Below are 24,850 nucleotides of genomic sequence, written 5' to 3'. Positions count from 1 at the left end.
AACTCGGAATACAGGCAGAAACTGAGTATGAACCCCTATCCTTACTCTGGATACATCACAGTGGTCACGGGCCTCTTAGGAAGCTGGCATCCCCAGAAGGGACGGCACAGTGCCAAGAATGGAGGACCCACTCTGCTGTGGGCCCTCCATGTACCCGTGAAAGGCTCCACTCTGGCTGTGGGCCTTCCACGTACCCCTGAAAGGCTGCCCCGGGGCACCGAGGCTTCCCATGGGCCTCCACAAACCCCTATTTCCCTTGCATCTGTCATAAATCCACTACAGAACAGACAGGAAGCCAGGCATCCACATACATGCTTGAATTTAATCCTCTCCGCATTCCTGGGCAATAAACAGCATCATCCCCACTTTATGAATGGGAAAAATTAAGCCTGAAAGAGGCCAAGGACCTTGTCACCTAGAAAGGGTGGGGATGCCAGTGAGTCTGGCTGCCTTTGCTGCCTCCTCCTACCGCATCCGGCTTCCTTTCCAGGGTCAGTTATCCAGCAAGGACTCCTACTCCATGGCTGGGCTTCGATCCTCAATCTGAGTGCGATCAGGGCCATTGCTGGTTTCATTCCATCACTCCAGCCTGTGGAGGATCATCGCGGTGAATCCTGGGTCTGTCATCCATGGCATTAGCTGTCCCTGACAGCTCCATTTCAGATGCATGTCTGATGAGCACGTCTTTTGGGTCTTCCGCCAATTTATGGATAGAAATGTTGAAGGGAACAAGCCCAGGGCCAAGTCTTGGAGACACTGCCGGATACCCTCCCCGCAGCCTGACAGTAATCCTGGCTCAACACTTTGGGGGAATAAATCAATCCAGTCACTATCGGCCCATCTCGACTTCTCCAAGACAGCCTTTATCAAGCACCTCGCTGCAATCAAGATTCATCACACAGTTACAAGTCCCTGATCAAGGGTCTTCCTACCTGCCCCCTCACTCCCAAGAAAACAAGATTCATTTGCTCTTGTTTGTTCTAGAAAACTGCATGCCTGCAGAGTTAGGACATTCTCAGAACTCAGATCAATCCATTTCTCTGTTTATTAACCTCATGTTTAAGCCTTAATTTCAATCCATCCCTTCCTGTTCGGTTGTGCCCACTTAAGTGTTTATTTTCTTCATGGTATTAACCACTACCACACAGCATCTTTTTTTACATCTTTACTTCCCACAACAACATAACTTCCCTGAGGGCAGGAACTGTATCTTGCTCAGCACAGAGCCTCAAGGTCTAGAGCAGTGCCTGGCATACGACTCCAGTTCATCGAGAATTTGTTGAATCAATGGGTGGACTAGATCATGAACTTATCTTGACATCTCTTGGAGCTCTTGACATCAAGAGCTCTATTGCCAAAGACTTCCCAGTTCCTTCCACTGGTTGCAAACTATCTTGCCTTGGTTCCATTTTCTAGCCCCCATGACTAGCCTGGCACCCCTCTAAACTGGTCAGATGATACTAACCACATGCTCAGCCCCACCCTAAGAACTCCCCACTTCTGCACAGTGGTCCCACCACAGACCCCACACAGAGCCCGCCTGATCTTTGCAACCACCATGGGCTCCCAGAAAGATTTTTCATTCTCCCCACGACTTTGCTGGGTTCACTGTCAAGTCTGTTCCCCTGCATTTCCTGGAATCTATCTTTTCTTCTCTCTTCCTAAGAAGTTTTGCCGATCCTGGCACCTCTCCCATGCTATTTGCTTTCTCCTTTGAGTTGGTAAAAACCATAAAATCTGCCACAGACTGTATCACAGTGAATCACTCAGGGAGGCTAACTCAGCTCCCGGGCACTAACAAAGAAAGAAGTCAGGACTGGTGCCGTGGCCCCAGGGGCCACCGCCACCTTTGCATTGCCTACCTCCAGAAGTGACAGGTGCCTGAGTGAGTGCATCACATCTGCATTCGCAGGGTACAGAGTCATATAAAAATAAAGGCTATTGACTGGTTGGCACCCCTTCCCAGAATAATGACTAAGCAAGCACACTGTTAGCTCCCAACAGCGGTTCTGTGTACATGATAACACAGAGCAAAGATGAAAACTGCTATTCAGCTGAGCCAGACAACAGAAAAATGCAAGCGGAAAATTGTTAGTGCTACAAGAGGACACCAAAACAAATATTTTCTTCCCACCGTGGCATTTCAGAACGACGACAAACACAGTACCCAAGCCCAGCGCCCAGGCAACATGGCTGACTGTGACTGAAGCAAGTGAAGGGCTCCAGGTCTGCCACAGACCTGAGCCTGAGTGACGGTCCCTCTGCAGACCGACCTCATTGACTGTGGATGAGGTTCTGACTTCCCTACCTGTCTGCATGGCTGGAGCAGCAGAGCGTAGTGGCCAAGAGCTCAGTCCCTGGAAAGAGTCAGAAACGGGACTCAAACCCTCACTGGTTAATGGGGGCCATACCTTAAGCAAGCTGGCTGACACATCTAAGCCTCAGGTTCCAGGCTCAACGAAATACTAAGAAGGCTTAGCACTTAATGGAGAGCTCGCAAACCAGCCAGGCACTGTGCTAGGCATTTTCCACGCAAAAGCCTCATTTTAATCCCCACAACAGCCCTGGTGGGGTAGGGTGGTAGACTGATTACAGTGATACCCCCATTTTATCATGCCTTCCTGTATCCAGGCCCTTTGGTAGACCCCACCCATCTGGATTCGGTAATAAGCAGAAATACCTAGGAATAAATTTCACCAAGAAGGTGAAAGATTTGTACTCTGAAAACTATAAGACACTGATGAAAGAAATAGCAGATGACACAAATAAATGGAGAGGTACACCATGCTCAGGGATTAGAAGACTTAATGTTGATAAAATGTCCATACTACCCGAAGCAATCTACAGGTTCAGTGCAATTCCTATCAAAATGCTATCACATAACTAGAACAAATAATCCTAAAATTCATATGAAGTCACAAAAGAACCCGAATGGCCAGAGCAATCTCGATAAAAAAGAACAAAGCTGGAGGTATCACACGCCCAGATTTCAGACTATACTACAAAGCTATAGTAATCAAAAGTGTATGGTACTGGCACAAAAATAGACACAGAGAGCAGTGGAACAGAACAGACAGCCCAGAAATAAACACACGCATATATGGTCAATTAATCTATAGAAAAGAGGCAAGAGGGTACAGTGGAGAAAAGACAGTCTCTTCAATAAACGGTGCTGGGAAAGCTGGACAGTTACACTCAAGAGTGACCAGACCACATTGTTATACTACCTACAAAAATAAACTCAAGATGAATCAAAAACTGACATGTAAGACCTGAAACTGTAAAACTCCTAAAAGAAAACCAGCAGTAAACTCTTGGATAACAGTCTTAGCAATATTTTCTTCATTGTCTCCTCAGGCAAGAGCAACAAAAGCGAAAATAAACAATTGGGATTACATCAACCTGAAAAGCTTTTGTACAGTGAAGGAAACTAACAAAATGAAAAGGCAACCTACTGAATGGGAGAAGATATTTGCAAGTGATACACCTGATAAGGAGCTATTATCCAAAATGTACTGAAAACTCATATAGTTCAACACCAAAAAAAAAAACAAAACAAAAAAAACCACCAAATAATCTGAGTAAAAATGGACAGAGAATGTAAATAGACATTTTTCCAAAGAAGAATACAGATGACCAACAGACACATGAAAAGATATTCAATATCACTCATCATCAGGCAAATGCAAAGCAAAACCACAATGAGAAGTCACCTCACAGTTGTCAGAATGGTTAGTTTAGGACAGACAAAAAATACCAAGTATTGGCGAGGATGTGGGGGAAAGGGGACCCTCATGCACTGTTGCTGGGAATGCAAATTGGTGCAGCCACTACAGACAACTATGGTTCCTCCAGAAATAAAAATAAAAATACCATCCAGCCCAGCAATTCTACTTCTGGGTACTTACCCGAAGAAAATGAAGACACTAATTTGGAATGATATATGCCCCTCTATGTTCATTGCAGCATTGTTTACAATAGCCAGATTACAGAAGCACTTTAAGTGTCCACCAACAGATAAATAAAGAAGATGTGGTATACACACACACAACACATACACACACGAAGATTACTCAGCCATAAAAAAGAATGAAATCTTGCCATTTGTGACAGCATGGATGGACCTAAGGGTATTATGCTAAGTAAAATAAGGCAGACAGAGAACAGCAAATACCGTAGGATTTCACTTACATGTGAAATCTGAAAAACAACACAAATGAACAAACAAAACAAAATGGAAACAGACTCATAAATAGAGAACAAACTGGTGGTTTTCAGAGGGGCTGGGGGAGGAAGGAATGGGTGAAATTTGTGAAGGGAATTGAATTAAGAGGTACAAACTTTCAGTTATAAAATACCCCCCGCAGTACAGCTTAGGGACTGGAGTCAATAATACTGTACTGTAATAACTTTGCATGGTGACAAGACTTATGGTAATCATTCCATAATGTATACAAATGTTGGATCACTATGCTATACACCTGAAACTAATATAATATCGTATTCAACTCTAGCTCAATAGAAATAGAATAAAAATTAAAAACAAATTATATTTTATACAGAAAAGGAAAAGGAATAAGCAGAGAGTGCTTGGACATTAGGGCTTAACCTCTTGTTTGTCTCGGGACTTAGCAACTTCCATGTGAATGAGTGCAGGAGAGCCTGCTGGACGATGACACAGCCCACAGAGGGAAACCCCAAGGTCCTCCAGTCGGCCATGCCCACCTGACTGCAGATGCAGGTGAACACGAGACACGTGCAGTCAGGCCCAGCCCCTTGCAGAAGAACCATGCGGCTGAACCCAGGCCACATTGCTGAGCCACAGAAAAGGGAGCTAAGTACAGAGTTGTGGGGTGGAGCCACTGAGCTCTGGGGTGGTTTGTTATATGTCAAAGGCTAACTAACACAGGGAGATACAATTTTCCCAGATTTTAAAATGAAGAAGCAAAGAGACAGAGAAGTTAGGTAATTTTCCCAAGGTCACAGAATTAAGAAGTAACACAGTGGATGCACTGAGGCCATCTTGCTCAGATGGCCACTCTTGTCACCACCAGGCCATACTGCTCTGAAAACCAAGAGGGGGATGCTGCGGGTGGGAATTCTAGGGGCACGTACCCAGGTTAGGAGAGCGGAAAGGGCCTTGTTGAAGAAGTGTCATTTAAGCTGGGGGAGAAAAGACACAAGTGTGTATTCAGGTAAATGACGCAAGGAAGAGCTTTCCAGATGCGGGGAACTGCACGTGCGAAGACCACGAGGTGGGAAAGGGCTTGGTACATTGGGCAGGACTGATGCTCAAGTGCCTGGGGCTCATTAAGGGCAGGGTCCCATCAGGCAGAGTTAGAGATAAAGGCAGGAGGGGGCACCTGCCAGCCTTGGAGTGATACTAGGGGACTTGATTTTAAAGGCAAGGGAAGCCACTGGGGAGATTTCACCAGGCAGGTGCCAGGCTGTCGCTTCCCCAGACCAGATGTATTTCTCCCAGGGATCAGCCCAGAGGAGTGACAGGAGGGGACAAGGGCCCGAGCCAGGATCTATGCTGTGTCTTCTAGGTGCCGGGTGTTATACTTGGCACTTGTCCCCACAACAGTTACAAAGGATAGCTAGCATCTTCATTCCCAATTTAGAAAGAGGAAACTGAGGCTCAGGAATCTAAAACGTAAATTCAAGTTCACCCAAGAGCATAAGTGTTGGAACAGGATGGGATCCCAAGTCCACGTGGCTCCAAGCCTCTACCCACAGTCACCACTTCACATTGCCCAGAACAGTACAAGTGGGACACAGAACAGGGCCTTTGAGTTCAAACCCCAGCTCTGTCCTTTCAGCAATTCACTTCCCTTCTCTGCGGGAGGCTAGAGGCCAGGGAGCCAGCCAGGAGGCAGAAGGCAGAACTTGGTGGGCAGGTGAGAGGTTGCAAGTGGGGGTGGGGAGGAGACACCAAAGGTCCCCAGCAAAGAGAGGCCCTCATCGTGGAGGCAGGGGCTCTGGCATACAGCCTGGTCCCATCCCTAGTGGGCACCACCCTTGCTTGACCGAGGGTGGTGGACGTTTCTGGGTCTTCCTGTCTGCATGAGGAGCAGAGACTCATTTTCTGTTGCCTTGGCATATTCATCACAGCACCCAGGATGCCCCACCCCACATGGAGGGAAGGGACACAGCCACCTCGGTCAAAGCTGCCTGTGTCTTCATCCGTCTTCCCTCTCCAGGTGTAAGATTCACTGAACCACCCTGGGGCTCCCTCCTCATGCACACGCCACAGCCATGCACACACACACCAATCCATGTGTACACACAGACATAGTAGTCATGTACACAAACACACTATAGCCATGTACACATACCCAGGTGCACACACCCACGCACATAGCCATGCAACGACCATACATACAAGGCATGTGCACACACACAACAACCCCACACACACATGCAAACACATGTACCACATCCATGCACATTTGTGCAAATACACTTCACCCATGTGCACTTTCCACACCCACCACAGCCATACACATATACACCCAACACACACACACACGCACACACACGCGCACACACACACACACACACACACACTGCCACAGCCTTGGGGAAAACTGGCAGGAAGGAAAGGCTTGAAAAGGAGGGTGGATTCCACCCATCACAACCCAGGGTCCCGGGCTCTGAAGGTTCTCAGTTTGGGGCAGAGGGTCACTTGACGGAGGCTGCAAATCTGCCATCCCAGCTCCTGTGCAGCTGGGTCCCAAAGGTCCCTGGAAAGCCGCTGAGCTCTGTCTGTCTGGGGAGCGCAGGGGGCCGGGGTGAGGGCCTTCGGAAAGCTGGCCTCCACCCGTCCTTCGCTCTCGGGCTGTGGGAGGATTAAGTGAGAAGGTGAATGCGAAGCACTTGGTAAACTGTAACCAGCGCTATGCAAATGTTAGCAGCTCAGACCGACGGAGAGAGAGAGCCGGTGGTGTGGGAGAGCCAGCCAGCGGCTCCGGGCGGGAGCCCTGCTGACCCCGCGCTGCCCAGGGCCTGGGCTGGTGGGGCTGGAGAGTGGCGGAAGTCGCTGAAACCTTGTCATCGGCACCGTGCGGATGGTGATACCACCAGGCGTTAGAGGAGGCAACCCTGTGAAATCCCTCAGCTGCCCCGATGCCAAGCCTGGACTTCACGTCCCTCTCATTTCTTCGCAAGGCCTTCACGTAGACTAGAGCCCATTTTTTATGACGTCCTTGGCACACACTTACAGCTCACTCAATAAAGCTCAGTCTCCTTCCTTCACGCGCTTCTTTGGAACACCTCCTTCTCAAAGCTATGTCCCTTTTAAATCTGAGGATCTGTCATCTTTGACCCCCAAAGTACCTGAGAACTTTCATACATATGCACAGGAGTCTGGAAGGAAACTGTTCCAAATGCAGATCCCTGGGCACTCGTGGGGGGATGGCAGTTCAGTTGGTCCAGAGGAAGGTCTAGGCATCTGCGTTCTGAGCAGGTATCCCTCGGCTACCTTCTGTCTCCGCCCCTCTTGGTTTTGATGCAAATGAGGTGGGAATTTCCTTCAGATACCTTCCAGCTCCTCCCTGCCTGTCCCTTAGGGCAGGTGGGACAAAAAGCCAAGAAGGCAGAGCGAGACACCTCCCCCCTCCCTCCCCCCCACTGCCCCTGGAGGGGACAGGAGGGGACAGGAGAAGCTCAGAACCACCGGGAAGCAGGCAAGGGCGGGGGCTGGCCTGGGACTGGAAGGGTTTGGGGTGGGTGCACTCAGTGGGCTGGAGATTAAGACAGGAGATGCTGGGGAGTGACTACAGCAGTAAAGGAGCTTCGGCTACGGCTGCAGAGCTACAGAGTGATTCGTATTGTTCAAATTATCTTTAAAACTTTTCATTTGAATCTATTTAATAAGAGAAGGCTTACCCTAAGGAAGAGGTATTTTTTTAATGTGACTTGGGAGCTGAATTGGAAAGAATGTTGCAACAAAGATATTAAAAAGGGGATTAAAACAAACCACCGGTGGCCCATCTCTGCAGGCTCCCACAACCTGCGACACAGCTCCTGAAACCATAAAATTAAATTAAAAAGGGGGACACAGGACATGGGGCGTTAATCGTGATTCATCTTCCCTCTGCTGCTCATGGCTCCTGGTGCTAAGCAGACACGGAAGAGCTATCCCGATGGGATCCCGGTGTCCAGGAAGGAGCTCAGGTCTCGAAGCCTCAGGGGGTTTCTAGCTCTGCTTCGCCCACTCCTAGCATAGCAGGAGGACTCTGGGCAAGTTGCCTGGACTCTGAGCCTCAGCTTCCTCATCTGTAAAATGGGAGTAATATTGACCATCTACTGGGAAGGGCTGCTAAGACAACGAGATACACAGAAAATTAAAATATAGAGCCTGGCATATATCAGATGTTCAAGAAAACATTAGTTCCTCTCTCTGCAGCTTAAGACAGAGGAGGGAAAAACCCTGCAGTGTCTTGCCTTATTGATATTCTGTCCTTGGGTCACTCAATGCTTCCTCTGATGACTGTGACCCATTGCTTGGATCCTGGCCACCTCTGGGCTTCACGCTCTCCTTGCAGTGGCATTTTTATGGTTCATCCATCATTCACTTCCTCATTCATTCATACACACCGCATAGCAGCCACCAAGTGCCAGGAACTCAGCTGGGCACTGGGAAGACAAAGATGAGTAAGACACAGTCCTTGCCCTTAAGAAGCCATGGTCAAGTGGGGGTGGAGGGCTTGTTGCCACAAGGCAGTGTGCAATATGTGCCTGATGATCAGAAACCTCACGCCAGAACCTCACTGACAGATCCCATTGGGATGCTGTGGTATCCTCCCGTTCGGCCAATGGTCAACACAAGAGCTGAGCCCGAACCAACTTTTCCATTCCATCACCCTCATATAAAAGCCATACGGTCCTCAGAGCTAGGGAAGCACTGGTCGTTCCTGATGATCTCTCCTGCTTTCTCCTATTAGATGATACAAGTTATAGAAACCAACTGCTGTGTTTCCACTATTTGTTCTGGCTGCCAAGAATCCCAAAGCAAAATGCTAGCCTCAGCGGAATAATTTCCATTAGCTGAGGTTTTCTGGTCTAAGTCTCCTCTCGCCATACCGTTCTCGATTACTTAACGCCTGTTATTTTATCTTTGATCAGAACAATAATGGTGATGATGATGATGGAAAATAACTTGGGAGCCCTTATCTTATGCCAGGTGCTGTATGAGTTTTGCATGCAATCTTTCATTAACCTCCAAAAGAATCCTTTAAGGTGGCTCATCACTAAGACATTTTCCATGTTTCAGAACGAGGAAAACGGGGCACAGAAAGTGTTAGCAAGTTGGTTACAGCTAAGAAGTAGGCAGGGATTCTAATCCAGCTGTTGCCTTATTTTGTTTTCTGAGCCACCTTTAAACTCTGAGGAAAACGAGAAGGCATATGCTTTATTTGAATTAAAAGGAAGAACATGGAAGAGGGAGGAAGAAAACAAAATGTTGAATGGGTGAGCGGTGAAAAATTCAGAAGATGACATACTTATTCTAGGTTTTCAAGGATGGATAGGATTTCAACAGAGATATGGAAGAAAGGCATTCCTGGTAGTGGACTGGTCTGAGCAAGAGCAAGGAGATGTGTGGCTCATCTTGGTTTACAGAGAGTTTGGAGAACAGCAGGACATGCATCTAGACATGAAGGCAGGGCCAACACAAAGATCCTTGAGGACCAGGTCAAGGGGTTCAGAAGACCATGAGGGGAGCCATGGAAGATTCCTGAGCAACACTGTTGACCTGCTTCAGGAATATGAAGCAGATGAAGGGTGAAGGACATCCAGGAAGGAAAGAAACCAGACACAGCAAGATAAGATGTTCTGTAAACGGCAGAAGAGAGACCAGCAGAGAGGCAAGGAGTCAGACACCATCATGAAGACGACTGGCAGAGGGAAGGGGTAGGGGGCCTTGAACCTCTGGTCTGCCATTTTGTGCACTAATTCACTTGACAACAAAGATGGGGGGGGGTGTCCACATGACTGGGGTCATAGCAGTGGCTGAGACCCAGCCCCAGGAATCTTAAGGGAGGGAGATTCTTAAGTGTCCAGGAGAAAAGGATTCTAACCTGGGGCCCGGGTCATCTTTGACATTTGCAAAGTATGAAAGGATATAAGGATATATTTTAACATTTTTAATGTTTATTTATTTTTGAAAGAGAGAGACAGAGTGTGATCGGGAGAGGGGCAGAGAGAGAGGGAGACACAGAATCCGAAGCAGGCTCCAGGCTCTGAGCTGTCAGGACAGAGCCTGACACGCGGCTCAGACTCACGAACCACAAGATCTTGACCTGAGCCGAAGTTGGACACCTAACCAACTGAGCCACCCAGGCACCACCCCCTTTTATAAAAAAATTTGTTTAGGGGCACCTGGGTGGCTCAGTCAGTTAAGCAGCCGACTTCGGCTCAGGTCATGATTTCACGGTCCATGAGTTCGAGCCCCGCGTCAGTCTCTGTGCTGATAGCTCAGAGCCTGGAGCCTGTTTCAGATTCTGTGTCTCCCTCTCTCTGACCGTCCTCCGTTCATGCTCTGTCTCTCTCTGTCTCAAAAATAAACGTTAAAAAAAATTAAAAAAATTTTTGTTTAATGTTTATTTATGTTTGAGAGAGAGAAAGAGACAGAATATGGGGGGAGGGTGCGGAGAGAGAGAGGAAGGAGTATTTCTGCTTTTTAAATATTTAAATGGATTTCCTTTCTTTTATTAGACTTTTCTTCCTTCTTCGGTCTGGTTAAGAGTGACACCCACCAAAGCCTGACTCTACAGACCAAGTTCTGTCTGACTTGGGGACATGGGAAGTTTCCGCAGTGCTGCCTGAGGGCCTGGAAGCAGCCAGAAAAGTGAACCACATCCAGCAAGCTCCTGGCCACCTTTCTGCTCTCCTCCAGCCCCACACAGGATATGTCCTCAGCAGGGAGCTTCCTATCCTTCCCAGCACCTGCAGAATGCTTTCTGTAGGCTACTCCCTCTTTCTTCTCAAGACCCAGCCCAGGAGACACCACCATGGAGATCCTTGCAGTGACAATCCTGCCATCCTCTGCCCCCAAGGGGCCATCTCTCCATCCTTCATCACACTCACAGTGCAGGGGTCTTGACTTTCCTTCCAGCTCGCCTCCCGCAGCCTCCTCCAGGAAGTTTTCCCCCAGCCATGTGCTCCCACAGCACTGGGACTTCACCAGCACATTAACCGTAATATGTTGTGATCTGCCTTCCTCAAGACACCAAAGGTCCCTGAAGTTCAGTCCCCATCTTTCCCACCATTGTATTTGTTTCCATACTTTATCAGCATGCAGTAAGTGCATAATAAACACTATTGAATGTCCTTGCTGTCAGTTGTATCTGGGTCCCTCCCAGCCACCGGAGTGGGAGCTGTTTGAGAGCAGGGCTCCTGTCCTACACATCTCTGTACCCGTGGGACCCAGCACCGGGCCTGGCACTGAGAAGGCGGCGGTGAGTGTTTGCTGAATGAGCCTGTAAACGAAGGAATGAACAAATGCTCCTTCTGAGTCAGGGCAATGGACTCAACAGCAAATCCAAAACTCCACTCCGAGGCTGTGAAGTTTCAGTAACGAGGGGAACGAGTGAGAAAGTAATCCTAGAATATGAGTCAGTAGTGGTTTGCCACGATTCTCTGAGCCCAAGTTTAAGTCTAATTAAAAGGTAACTGAGTAAGATTCTGCAGTTTAATGAACACTAGACAGAGTTATTGATTTCTGCCCCAAAGCCCATTTCTCCTGTTTCTTCCCCACCTCCGTAAATGGCACACTGTCCAAGCAGTGGCTCAGGTCCGAGAACCTCAGGTTAGCCTGGTCATTTCCGTTTGAGTGTCCCCAAACCACCAGCAGGTCTGGTGGCTCTTCAGAACAACTGACTCGCCTGCTTCTTCCATCTCCACTGCACTCACTCTGATCCAGCCACCACCGCCATGGCACCTCACCTGGACTACTGTGGCATCTTTCCAAGGCCTTCCCACGTCCTCTCTCAGGCCCGCACACCCTCTCCACACAGCAGCTGGAGAGGTCTTTAAAAACAAGTGAATCCACTCATGCTACACCGTCTTCTTAAAATCCTCCAAGTGTGCCCCATCACACGGAGAATCAAGTCCGAACTCATTACAGCGATGCCCCAAGCCGCCTACACCTTGCCGGCCTGCCTTGTCCCATGTCCCATCATACACCTGCTCCTGTCCCTCTCCATGTTCACCCCCACATCGGGCTCTTCTTCGTAGCTGCTCTCCCATCTGCCTGGAGGCCCTTGCCTGGATTTCACCTGACTGGCTCCTTCTCTGGATCTAGGTTTTACATCCCATGACCATCTCTCCTCAGAGAACCCTTCCCCCACCGCAATCTATCCAAGGGTGTTTTCCCTTGACTTGGTTTTATTTCCATCAGAGTGCTCTTCGCTATCTGAAATTATTTTATGTGTTCATTTTTATGTGTTTGGTTTCCTCCCACTAGAACACCAGTCCTTTTCACATACTGAAACTATCATACTCTTTTATTTACTTGTTTTGTTTCTGTCCCCTTCTTGAATGTAAGCTCCAAGAAGGAGAGCCTTATCCAGTTCCCGACTCTATCCTGCCAGCACAGTGCCAGGCACATAGTTGATGCTTATTAAATATTTGTTGAATGAGTAATAGAATGAAGGAGTGAATGAACTTTAAATGTGTCCACAGAATGAAGCTGGCTCTTAGAGAAAAGTAAATGTGGCATCAATCACCATTACCATGACTACAGAATAGAAACAGGGAAGATCCAATCTGCGCTAACTGGATCATACCTGGATTACTGTACTTGATTCTGGTCACTGCACTACCACGAGGACCAGCAGTGCGGGCGGGAAACTGACCAAGTTGGCACGCGAGGGGAAACTGACCAAGTTGGCACGCGAGGGGAAACTTAGAAGACCAGAGATAATCAGTTGTAGAAATAAGAAATCCTAGGAGGAATAGTGTTGCCATCTTTCAATATCTAAAGAGCTATTGAGAGAAAGAGGGGATTGATTTAGTTTACAGCCCTAAAGGCAGAATCCAGATCTATGGGTATTAGTTTGATAGAGATAGATTCGGCATAGGAAGAAAACAGTCTTTTGACAGCCAGCATTCATAGTAAGGGAAGGGACTGCCTCACGAAATGGTGAGCTTTCCATCTAAGAAAGTGTACAAGTGGATAACCAGTTGGCAAGAACCTTCAGGAAGAGATTCAAACAGCAGAAGATGGCCTCCAATATCCCTTTCAACCTTGAGTTGTCTGGAGTTTTATGATATGTAGGGATTGAGTCAAGAAAAAAGATTCTGGCTAACAAGAGTTCTAGAACTTACTTCTCTAGTCACCCTGATAGCAAAAAAATATCACCAAAACCAGGTCTACAAATTAAGCTGTGGGAACACTAGCTGAGAGGTATCTCGTGGGCTTGCAGCCATCCCAGAAACATACTGTACAACTCACTGAATTTGAAATCTGTTGTCTATGTGTGACCATTCAGAACACCTGGCTGCCAAATATTGTAATGATCCAAAAAGATGCTTCCATTTCCAGGGGAACATAGACCACACTATCTATTGCACAGTAGCTAAGAATGAACCTGGGTTTGCTTTCTGAAACTCCATCGCTTCCTAACTGTAGGGCCTTGGGCAGAGAAACGAACCCCTCCAACGCGTGACCTCATCTGCAAAAAGGATTTCATTTAAAAAGCAGGGAGGGAGGAATCCAAACAAGAATGGCGCAAATGTGGTAATTAATGGGGCTCTGTGACAGACACACAGACATTCACCACACTATTCTATTTTATGCATGGGAAGCTGCATAATAAAAAGTAAGAAGAGGGGGAGTCTGAAATAGTACCAACCTCATGTAGTAATTGCAGGGCTTAAAGAAATCATCATCATCATTATTATTACAAGGAATTTTTACAAATCCTAGTTATTACCGTTATTACCGGGAATGTTTAAATATCCCATTTAATCATCCCAACAGCCCTCTGAAATGGCGGTAATCATCTCCATTTGGCAGATGAGGAAACTGAAGCTCACATAAGTTAAACAAATTCTGCAGCTGGCACAGGGCTGCAACGCGATCTGAAACCCAGTATCTGACTCCACCATCACAGCTGCCTTGATGTCAAGAATAGCTCCTCGTGTTCTACTTGGTAGAGATCTACGCGGTTATGACATCGCTTATGCATCTAAGGCAGTGGTTTCCCAGCTCGGTTCTCAGTAGCAGAACCTTTTTTTTTTTTCTCCCCAAATGCAGCTTTTACTCAGGACTCCAGGAAGCAAAACCCCAAAAAGCCAAACAGCCCTGTCTGAAGTGGGGATGGGGGCCCAGCAACCAGGCCCCTTGATTCGAGGGTGGCCCCTGAAGCACTCTGGGGTCTGTGAGCATAGTGCGAAAAGCCCATATTTTGAAGCCAGCAACAGCAACAAAACCCCTGAACTCTGAGAATTACATTTAAGGACAGCCTTCTTTGCATAATGCAGCTTTCGGTTTCCTGTGTCTATCACGTGTGATCCTCATTATCGACTCCGTGGTGGACAAGGCAGGGCACATCACCCTTAATTTGCAGATGAAAAAATCAAGGCCAAATGGAGTTAAGCAACTGGCCAAAGGTGCACCAGTTCACTTTTTGGCCAAGAGCAGACTGGAAGTAGAGTCTGTCTCCATTAACTCAGTGTGACCTGGCACAGAGGGTGCCATCTACTGGAAATTGCCACTGACCCTTGGTCCACAAAGTGGACAATCAGCTTCTTGGCCACTGAGAGCTAAGCACAGCCCCAAGGGCCCCCTGCCAAGGCCCTGTCCCAGAGCAGATGGCCATAGGCAGGGGAGAGAGGCTCAGTGCCACTGGAGGGCTGGACAGCAGGACTTTGGCTATAGACGGGCCATTCCCATCCCAGCCATGTCGTGCTGAGCACAGGGCAGGATACTCAATAATAGCTAAAGAGCGTTTCAACTTCACCTGCAGCCTGAAAGGGGACAGCAGGTAGGGCGCACCTGGGTAGTGGTTATACTTCACCTTTCTTCCTAGCTCTTTCATAGAAATCCCTGAAACCAGACACATTTGATAATTGCCTAAATTATCCCCCACTCTAGCATCTCTGAGCTGAAGAGGAACATGTGTTGGAACAGGCGACACTTAATTATCACTTAGTCTTTAATTAGCACTTAATTATTAACACTTAATCCATCTGTAAAATGGGGACACTAATACCTGCCTCACAGGGACTCTGGGAGGATTAATTAATGTTTGCAGCCCACTTGGAAGACGCCAAACATTGAACAAGGGCTCAGCACTGACATTAATGACCATGGTGGTGTACTTGCTTTTCCTAATGAACTCTCCCATCTTCCTCTCCTTGCGGATATCTGTCCCCAACAATATCTGCCCGCCTTTGCCCTGGTGGAGAAACATTTAGCTCTGTGTTTCCCAGACACAGGATTTCCCATCCAGGAAAAGGGCTATTTACAGCCATCTTCCCGCACTTTAATTTTCTATTATGTCCTCTGAATATGTCAATGCCTTCCCAGTAAATATTTTGATGTGCGCTCTTGCAGCGGCTTCTGTGGAGGCTGAATGGGACAGCTGCTCCCTGTATTAGGGAATTCCAGATGTGGTTTTAAACCACCAGACTCATCCGTGCCAATGCGTAGCCTCTGGGGGTTGAGAAAGGGAAGTATCACCCAGTTGCTTCCAGGCAAAGCCACGGGCATCTAACCTTCAGCCCTGGCCAGTGTGGGTTTCCGCCTGTGCAAAATGAAAAATGTCCCTGTAGTGGACTGATAAAGGGGCAACAGAAATCCAGCCCTGGTCTGGCCCTGCACCCAGTAAGTCCAGGACCCAGTCACCTCCCTTATAAAGACTGGACGAAGGACCACAACAGATGGAGGGAAAGTGTACAACCTTTACGGTTTAACCAGACTGAACAATGGGCCAGAACATTCCCCCAGAAGGTCCCACTTCTGCTCTTCCCTCCTCCCTTGGTGCCAGCTACATAGGGGGGACACTCACTCTTCTTGGAAGCCGAGCCCGTTGTCTCTTGGAGTCCCAGTCATGGGGGCAGACAGCTGTTCTTTTGAGGTCCTGGGCTGCAAGGCCTCGGGCAGGCCTTGAACTCTCTTCCAGATTTCGTGGCAAGTCTTGTCTAGGCTGTCTTGGGGTGTGTCCTGGTGGATCCAGATGTATCTGGGGAATGGGCCCAGGGCGGAGGGGCGCTTGGCCACCAGGGCCGAGGATGAAGGGAGCCCATTCCCACTGGCCATCCTCCTCCTCTCTTTCCCGAAGCTCCTTTGTCCACCCAGGGCTCCAAGACAGGGGGACCATCCACCACGGCCCCTCATTCACCGGAAGGGGAGAGGAGGAGGGGCAGAAGCAGGTCAGTTCTGTCTGGCTGTTCCTCCAGCAAGGTGACTATGTTCAGAGGCCTTCGATGTGTGTGTGAGTGGTGGCTGGAGGGCAAGTTTCTTCTGGGGAGGGGGAGCTTAGTTTGATTTCTTTTTATTTGCTGTCTCCTGACTTTTGCCCCCCTCCCCCTCTCCCTTAGAAGAAAATATTTGAAAGTCAACAAAAACCAGTAGCTTAGTAACCGTGGAATCCCCCTGAGCTCAGGAACCAGGCTCCTGGGCGGGCAGAATGACATCTGGGAACAGCTGGAGGGGGAGGGCGGGCTCTCCCCAAAGTCCCTGGCACACCCCCGTCGTGAGGCGCCCCTGACACCTTGCGGAGCCTGTGGCTCAGCCCATTGTCGCCCGCTAAGCCGCGCGGATGGATGGGCGAGAGCCCGGCACTGGGCACCTTGCTAGGCGCCGTGGGGGCGGGGACCCGCCATCAGCTCCTCAGTGGGGCCTTCCCAGGGAACCCTGCGCACCGCCCGGGGCCAACGGCCCGCCGGCTCCGCCTAGCTCGCCCCTCTGCCCGCCCGCGTCCCAGTCGCCTGCGCCGCTCCGCCGCCGCCTCGGGCAGGAAGGCCCCCGGGAGTGCGGCCGCCCGCAGCCCGCCCCGGCGCCCCCAGCAAACACCTGCCGCGCCCCCCGCGCTGGACTGCGCTCAGCCTCGACCGGCCAGGGGCCCCACGCCTCAACAGGGCGCTGTCTCGGCGGGCCGCGCCGGACGTGGCAGCTTGGGCCTATTTGCGTGTCGGTGGCTCCCACACCCTCCCAGTCCAGCGCCAGAATTCCTCTGTGGGTTTCAAACGCAACGGCTCTGTGCGCGGGCCGCCCCGGGTTCGGTGCCCAAGGCCCCACGGCAGGGTGGGGGTGGGGGCCCGGAGGACCCTTGCTGCTGTTGGAAGTTGAGGGCGCCGCGCCTCCGCCTGGCCCCGCCGCTCCGTAGGAAACCTCCGCGCCTGCCTGGGCCCTTGGCCCTGGGTCGCCTCATTTTACCCCAAACGGCCACTATGTTGGGAGCTTACCGTGTGCCTAGCGCTGGGCTTTCTGTGTCATGCGCAACCTAACAAGCTTGTGAAGTTAGCACCACTGTGCCGCCGGGCTGGAAACCCAGTCTCCGAGTCAGAAAGGGGTGTGTCCAAGGCCCTCTTTCTAGTGGATTCAAACCCAGCGCGACCCCCACCCGCCCCAGGCCTGATGCTGAGCGCTCAGCCTTTGAGATCGACCAGTCCCTCCTACGCTGGGGGTGGAGGGTGGGCAGGTAGGAGTGGGGTCAGGGGCTCAGGTGCGGAAAGAAGGGCTAAGTTAGCAGTTTGCCCCCCAGTGGGCTCCCCCCCCTCACTGGATGGGCTTCGCAGAACTCTGAGCTGACACAGCACCTTCCCCAGGCTCTCTGACTCCACGAATCATTGTTCCTCCAGGGTTTCACCCAGTAAAGGGAGAACCAGATGACTGGAAAGAAGAACCGATGGGAACAGACCAGAGCTGGGTTGAACCCGGACCCTGCCACCACCTAGCTGTGTCACGCCAGCCAATTTTTTGAAGTCTCCCATGCTCCCTCCTTCATTTCCCAGTAGTGACTGAGCACCTCCTGGTGAGCGTATGGGCAGGTGAACAAAGCGTCCTGGGGTCCCTGCTTTTATGGAGCCTATACTCCAGAGCAGGGAGACAGGTCACAAACTAGCATAGTAAGTAAATAAGCACCAATTGCAGATGAAATAAGGGCCCTGATGGAAACTAACCAACAAAGGGAGGCAAGGGAGGGGGGAATGTGGCAGAATTAGATGGATATCCAGGTAGACCTCTTTGGGAGCTAAGGTAACATTGGAGATGAGACAGAAGGAAGAGAAGGAACCGTCTTCTGTAAAATGGTGTTGATAAATTATTATGAAAACCACATTTCTGGCACATAGTAGGCACTCAATAAATATGTGCCGGATGAATTAATGGTATACCATACGTAAAGCACCTGGTGGTACAGTAGGTGCCCAACACACATCCTTGCTGTTTGGAGAAGGCCCGAGTTCCTGGAGATGTTGACTCTCAATTTTGAAATCCGAGCTTCGTTCCCCTTTGATTTTCATTATAAAATTGAAGATGTGCTCCTTTGGGGAAAATTCTGAGGATCTAGACTGAATAAAATTATAGTTAAGAATGTAGAAAACCTTTTAAGATGGTGTATTTAAAGGAAAAGTGATCATTTCTGATGAAATATTAATAGTTCTGAAAATGTCACTCAGTGTTTGTGCTGCTTGGCATTTGGTTGGCTAACACCTATGCTTAGAGCAGTACACCAACAGCCCAGCACTGCCCAGGCCACAGGATTCTGGAAAGTTAGCCAGCTCACTCGCTCCTGCTCTTTCTCCCCTTCAGCAGGAGACTAGGCAACAGGGGCTAAATTGGAAAGGATTGCAAAAATAATAACAATAATAAAATGTAGCAGGGACAGGGAATAAAGATAGGGGCATGTTTCTTGGAGCACACAGCTGAGGTTTCTAGAAGATTCTGCAAGGGAACGCCTGGGTGGCTCCGTCAGTTAAGCATCCAACTTTGGCTCGGCATGATCTCACGGTTCTTGAGTTCGAGCCCCACATCAGGCTCTGTGCTGACAGCTTAGAGCCTGGAGCCTGCTTCGGATTCTGTGTCTTCCTCTCTCCCCCTGCCCCTCCCCAGCTTGTGCTCGCTCTTTCTCCCTCTCTCAGAAATAATAAATGAATAAACTTAATAAAAAATAGAAGATTCTACCAAAAAACATAAGTGAAGTAATTAGAAATCGCATAAAACTATGTCCAATGTGGTAGCCACTTGCCACATGTGGCTATTTTAATTCTATTTTAATGTAAATAAAGTTAAAAATGGTAGCTGCTTAGTTCCATCAGCCACATTTCAAGTGCCATATGAGGCTGGTGGCTACCATTTTGGGCAGCACAGAGAACATTTTCATTGTCCTAAAACACATAGACTCTAGAACCAGCCTACCTGGATTCAAATTCTGAGTTCATGTGTTCTGGCGATGTAGATTTAGGCAGGCTACTCTGTGCCTTGGTGTATTAGTTTTCTGGGGCTGCCAGAACAAAGTACCACAAAATGGGTGGCTGAAACAATAGAAATTTATCTCTTCACAGTTCTAGAGGCTAGAAGTTCAAGATCAAGGTGTTGGGAAGGTTGGTTCCTGGTGAGGCCTCTCTCATGGGCTCACGGATGGCTGTCTTCTCCCTGTGTCTTCGAATGGTCTTCCCTCTGTGCGTGTCTGTGTTGTCCCCTTCTCATAAGGACACCAGTCATATTGGAGTAGGACCCACACTAACGATCTCATTTTACCTTTACCACTCTTTGCAGGTTCTATCTCCACTTCTAAGGTATGTGAGGTACTGAGGGTTAGGACTTGAACATATGAATTTGGAGGGACAGCATGTAGCTCACAACACTGGTCTCATCTGTAAAATGGGATGTTAAGGAACACCTGCTTGGTAGAATTGTAGATATACTATTACTAATGACTATTTAACACATGGAAAGTCCCTAGAATGCCTGGCACATAAGAGGCACATAAAAGTGCTGTATATTAGTTCCTTTACATTGATTACACTGATTCCTTTACAGTTGATTACATTAAAATGTGTGCTACTGGAGTTTCTAAATAACAGCTTTTGTGCTATGTGTAGGGAGGGAGGACTTTAGCTGTACTGGGGAAATTGCTCTGTGATGGAGGGACAGACTCCAATCATCAACTAAGCCTTTCTAGACTTGGCTCATTTTTGAGCATCTGCCACCGACCAAGATTGTGCGAGGCGCAGGGCTAGGAGGTAAATAAGACCTCTCTCTAGCTTAGAGACTGTTACAGGCAAGTGAAGGGAGCAAAGCATTCCATAGGTGCTTGGTACACAGCAGATGTGGAGGAAACTGAACTTATTCCATTCTTGTTCAGGATAGGTGGCTGTGTTCCTCCAGCACGTATAGATCTGTGTGCCCGGCACATGAAATGGAGTCTATCACCACTGAGCACTTCACTTCAAGCTCTGGAAAAGGGCAGGGACCCCGGCCTGTCTTCAGCACCTTGAGCGGTAGGTTCAATTTGTTTGGACAAATTCTTCAATTACCTGTTACTGCCCTTATTACCCTGGGCAGGTTGTTTAACCTCTGCATACCTCAGTTTGCTCATCTGGGAAACAGGGATAATAAACCTCATAGAGTTGTTTTGTGACTGCTGAGATAATGCAGGTGCACAGCTTAGAACAGGTACAGTGGATATTAAGCTATCGTTATTTCGGATTCAGGGATTCTTGCTCTTCTATTTAGAAGCAGGGAATCCTCAGGAAGAAGCAAATCTCCCTCCCTAGTCTCCAGCCCAAACCTCCACTTACCCGGCTTCCATCACTGACACTAACATGGACAGGATGGAGAGCTCATCCAGGTTGGGCGTGGCCTGCACTCTGTGAAGACCTTCATAGGCGCGAAACCGGCTTCCTCCTGTAGGCCCTATCCCTCATCTAACATTTTAAACACACCCACCTCTCACCATAAATATAACTTTTTGGCTGTAAAACAATTTGAAAGGCTTTTTGCCATTTTGCTTTTGAAAATTTTTGGCCATGAGTAATTTATTTCTTTTATGGTTGGCTATGATTTCTTACCCTTCTTGGTGCCTACCTGGGAAATCTTGCGCCGTGAGAGAAGTCCAACCTGCTGTTATCAAATGAGATGTTATCAAACTGTTATCAAATGAAATGAAATTTTTATGACTACTAAATTCAACAGTTAATGAAGTTGACATAATGTTACATTTTGCGTTTAATTGAATATTTACTGATTTTAATGTTGTAGTTTTCTACTTGGTATTGTGGAGCTAATAAAAACATTCTTAGGCTTCAAATTTTCTTGTAGGCTCTTTTAAAAAAACCACAGAGAAACCCCTTTTCTTACCAGGCCAATGATGCCTGAATGGGTCAAGCTGCCCAGAGGGGGGGCCATGCATAGGGAGCTCCCAGGTAAATTTCTTGAGCCATGTATCACAGGGACAAGCCTCCCCTGGATATTGTCCCAGCAACTGAACCTGGCCACAGAGTAGCCAGCCATTTCTAGGACTTTGAAAAGGACACCAGAATGCTCTAGAAGCAATGCTATGACGCTGTGACTTCTCTCTCCCAGCAACATCATCAGCAATCCTCACCATTGCCCAGGGAATATCAGCCCTTATTCTTGCCTCCATTCCTTGCCCACATGTGAGGAGATTGTTGAGAGCTTAGGCTGTGGTAGCCAACATACTTGAATTTGAATTCCTGCTCTGCTACTTACTGTGGAGTGGCTTTACACATGCTTAACTTCTCTGGCATTTTGTCTTTCATCTGCAAAGTGGTTAAAACAATAGACAGGTTGGGAGGGGGCGAGGTTCAAATAGGAAAACACAAAGTCTCTCAGCACAGTGCCAGGCTTATGGTGTGCCCACAGTAAAAGATACCGATTATTATTATTATTATCAGCTATTACAGTGAAAATGGTAGCTTATGGGATCTCCATTTAAAGCTAGGAACAAGGAAGGAATGGAGGAAATGGAGGAAAAGAATACGACTTGGTAGTGGTGGGAAAGTAAGGTAGCAAAAAAGTCAGAATGCATTTGGCCTTTTGCTTCCTGCTCTGGCTTTCCCGCCAGACTCATCATGACAGGTACCCCAAGAATTTCTGGGGAGGCTTTATGTGGGATCCTTCTCAGCTACAAGCTTGGTGTTTTGCCCTCCCTTTCATAACTTCCGGGCCAGGATGTTGGTCACCAATATGCATTCGTTTAAGATTTGGACTAGCTGAGTGCTGAGATGATTTGAGGCAGCTTTCAGATTAAAAAGTAAAAATTACAGCATTGAAGAATAAAGCAAGAACTGACTCCATCTAAAGAAACCAGAAAGAGTTGGTACTCTCAGGCACCTGAATTGGTCAGAACCACGGAGGTAATAAGGTAATAAAACTGAGTTTCCTTATTTGTCAGCTAAAGCAAAAATGGAAACACGTCGGAAGGCAGAGTTTTTATTTTCTGACAGCAGAAAATACACATCTTCATCTGTGGAGACAAAATGTTTCCTGGAAATAACCCCAAGCATGAATTCATCATGAGTCCTTGTGTAAAGGACACTGAGTGACATAGTGGGCAATATATTCAATTCTGTTTTCATAAAGACAGAAATGCCATTAAGTTGGTCAGTTTCTCACATCGGGGTTCTCTGAAGACATAGAGCATAACATTAAATCATAACTCAGAGAAGGCATTTCTTTAAGGAGCTCCAATAATGAAGACTAGGGGAGACACCTTTGGGTCCATTCCACAAACATTACTGAGCACCTAGTCAAGCATCCATCCATCCTTCCGGCCAGCCAGCCAGCCGGCAAAGCTCTACTGAATGCCCACCATGTACCAGGCACTCTAAGTGGCACTGGTGAAGATTGCTTGCAAGAGCTGACACCTGGACCGAGTTCTGAAGGACAAACAGGAGGACGCCAGCCACAGCAGGAGGAGGACAGCATTCCAGGCAGAGGGAGCAGCATGCACAAAGGTCCAAGGCGATGGGAGAGAGAAAGCACGCTCATCTCAGGAGCACAGGGCCTCCAAATGGCTAGAGCATGAGCGGGTGGGTTGGGGGAGCAGGGAGACAGGGGCTAGAAGAGCAGGCAGGGGCAGGTAACGGAAGCCCCTATTCAGAGAATCTAGCAGGGAGCTTGGCCTTCACTCTGGAGGTCATGGGGAACCGTCTTGGGAAGGTGTGGGAGCTGTAAAATCAGGGTAGTGCTTTTGAAATCGCTGGTGGCAAAGAGGAAGCTACGTTGGATGGGGCGAGAGCAGAACTGGGGCACTTGTGATGTGGCTGTTGTAAGAAGCTGGAAAGAAAGACCGGGAGGGCCCTCACTGGGACCTGGGAGATATTAAGGAGGCAGAATGTAGATGATTTGGGGGCTGCCTGGAGTAGGGACTGAGGGGGGTCTGGGATGAGGCCCCAGGTTTCCAGTTCAGGAGCCTGTGGACATGGAGGCACTGAGCACAGAGGCGGGGTGTGGTGACAGGTTAGAGGCAGGGGGAGTCAAGGTGTGAGCAGGCTGGGGCACAGTGTCCTGCGGGACATCCAAGAGGAGAGGATGACAGACACTCTGCAGGTACTAGGGACTCAGACCTTCAGGAGGAGGTTTCTGCCAGAGGCAACTCCCAGCCTACCAGGGTACAGGCGGGACAGGGAGAAATCTGACAATTACAGAGCCCAGAGAGTGCAGAAGGGAGGTTCTCAGCCCTCTCCCCTCCCCTCCCCCCCCCCCACCCTTCTGCCAGCATCCTGGGCCTCAGGAGTGCTGCAGAAGCCTCACTCTGTCTCCTGGACAGGGCCACCTCTCACCTGCCTTTGTCCCTAAACTAGGCCCGGAGCCCTCCTCCTTTCCATCCCATGCTATATCTCTCCCAGAGTAACTAGTCATGCTTTGTTGTTGAACTCCTTCCTCAATAAACTATCAACACCATGAGGGCAGGGCCTACTGGCCAGGCCTTATTCTTCTTCGTATTTGTTACCTCAGCACCCAGCATGGAACCTGGCATGCAGATTAATGTTTCAGACATGAACAAATGAATGAGTGAGTGAGGAGTAAGCCAATGACTACAGAAAAAAACACGAAGGCATGTGTAAGGGTACTGCTAGCTGCTGTGACATGCTCCCAATATTTCAGTGGCTTAATGCTGTTAGAGATCATTTCTCAGGGGCACCGGGGTGGCTCGATGGGTTGAGCACCCAACTTCAGCTCAGGTCATGATCTCATGGTTTGTGAGTTCAAGCCCCATGTCGGGCTCTGTGCTGATGGCTCAGAGCCTGGAGCCTGCTTCGAATTCTGTGTCTCCCTCTCTCCCTGCCCCTCCCCCACTCACACTCTGTGTCTCTCAAAAATAAAATAAACATTAAAAAATTTTTTAACAAGATCCTTTCTCAGATAAGGGTGTGTCTCCGGCGTCCCTGTTGGGTGGTAATTTTCCTCCACACAATGATTTGGGATCCAAGCTTCTTCCAGCTTGTGGCTCTGCCGTCCCCAAGGGACCCACATGCTCAGCCAGCAGATGGAGGAGGAAGGATGAGAGGGTTTTATGGGGTTAGCCTTGCAGTGGCTCACACCACTTCTGCTTACATTCTTTTGGCTGGCACCTTGTTTCATGACTTCACCCAACTACAAAGGGGACTGGAAAATGTAGCCACTTCTCAGTGACACTTCAGCACTATTGACATTTTGGGCTGAGTAATTTCGGGGGGTGGGGGAGATCTTCCCTGGGCATTGTAGGATGTTTTGCAGCATCCCTGACTTCTGCCCCCTAGATGCCAGTAGCACTCTCCAGCTGTGACAGCCAAAGAAGGTTGCAGACGTTGTCAAGTGTCCCCCGGGTGGGGGGGGGGCAATATTGCCCCTGATTGAGAACAGTGCTGTGTGCCATGGAAGGTGAAG

General features: G+C 48.8%; 2 protein-coding genes across 5 annotated transcripts in view; one reads left to right on the top strand and one right to left on the bottom strand.

Annotated features, from left to right (window-relative positions):
• CC1H1orf94 (chromosome C1 C1orf94 homolog) overlaps nt 1-16,865 on the bottom strand; it is a 37,669-nt gene extending 20,804 nt beyond the window's left edge. For both annotated transcript variants that reach the window (XM_045476617.1, XM_045476618.1), the window contains exon 1: nt 16,020-16,865. In XM_045476617.1, the coding sequence (XP_045332573.1) occupies nt 16,020-16,348 (329 nt within the window). In that variant the 5' untranslated portion in view covers nt 16,349-16,865. The remainder of the gene's footprint in view (nt 1-16,019) is intronic.
• On the top strand, nt 16,777-24,194 carry LOC123597574 (anther-specific proline-rich protein APG-like). Of its 3 annotated transcripts, none has more exons than XR_006712167.1 (4): nt 17,296-17,525; nt 17,815-18,003; nt 20,327-20,457; nt 22,661-24,194. XR_006712167.1 is itself a non-coding variant. In XM_045476619.1 (2 exons), the coding sequence occupies exons 1-2, from the start codon at nt 16,777-16,779 to the stop codon at nt 17,934-17,936; spliced, it is 534 nt and encodes a 177-aa protein (XP_045332575.1). In that variant the 3' UTR covers nt 17,937-18,092. The 3 variants fall into 3 exon arrangements, 1 of the variants encoding a protein (XP_045332575.1); XR_006712166.1 differs by lacking the exon at nt 22,661-24,194 and adding an exon at nt 20,693-21,353; XM_045476619.1 differs by lacking the exons at nt 17,296-17,525; nt 20,327-20,457; nt 22,661-24,194 and adding an exon at nt 16,777-17,188 and having other exon boundaries at nt 17,815-18,092.
• Nucleotides 24,195-24,850: the final 656 nt, after the last annotated feature.

Source organism: Leopardus geoffroyi, chromosome C1, assembly GCF_018350155.1.
Source record: "Leopardus geoffroyi isolate Oge1 chromosome C1, O.geoffroyi_Oge1_pat1.0, whole genome shotgun sequence".
Lineage (NCBI taxonomy): Eukaryota > Metazoa > Chordata > Mammalia > Carnivora > Felidae > Leopardus > Leopardus geoffroyi.
This window is presented reverse-complemented; position numbering and strand designations above follow the sequence as displayed.

What these genes read in the sequence shown, in the direction of transcription:
- LOC123597574 (XM_045476619.1), top strand. Translation starts at nt 16,777, where the DNA reads ATGGGCGAGAGCCCGGCACTGGGCACCTTGCTAGGCGCCGTGGGGGCG. An exon ending in TCCAGCGCCAGAATTCCTCT is followed by an intron (nt 17,189 to 17,814) that starts GTGGGTTTCAAA and finishes TTGTTCCTCCAG; the next exon opens with GGTTTCACCCAGTAAAGGGA.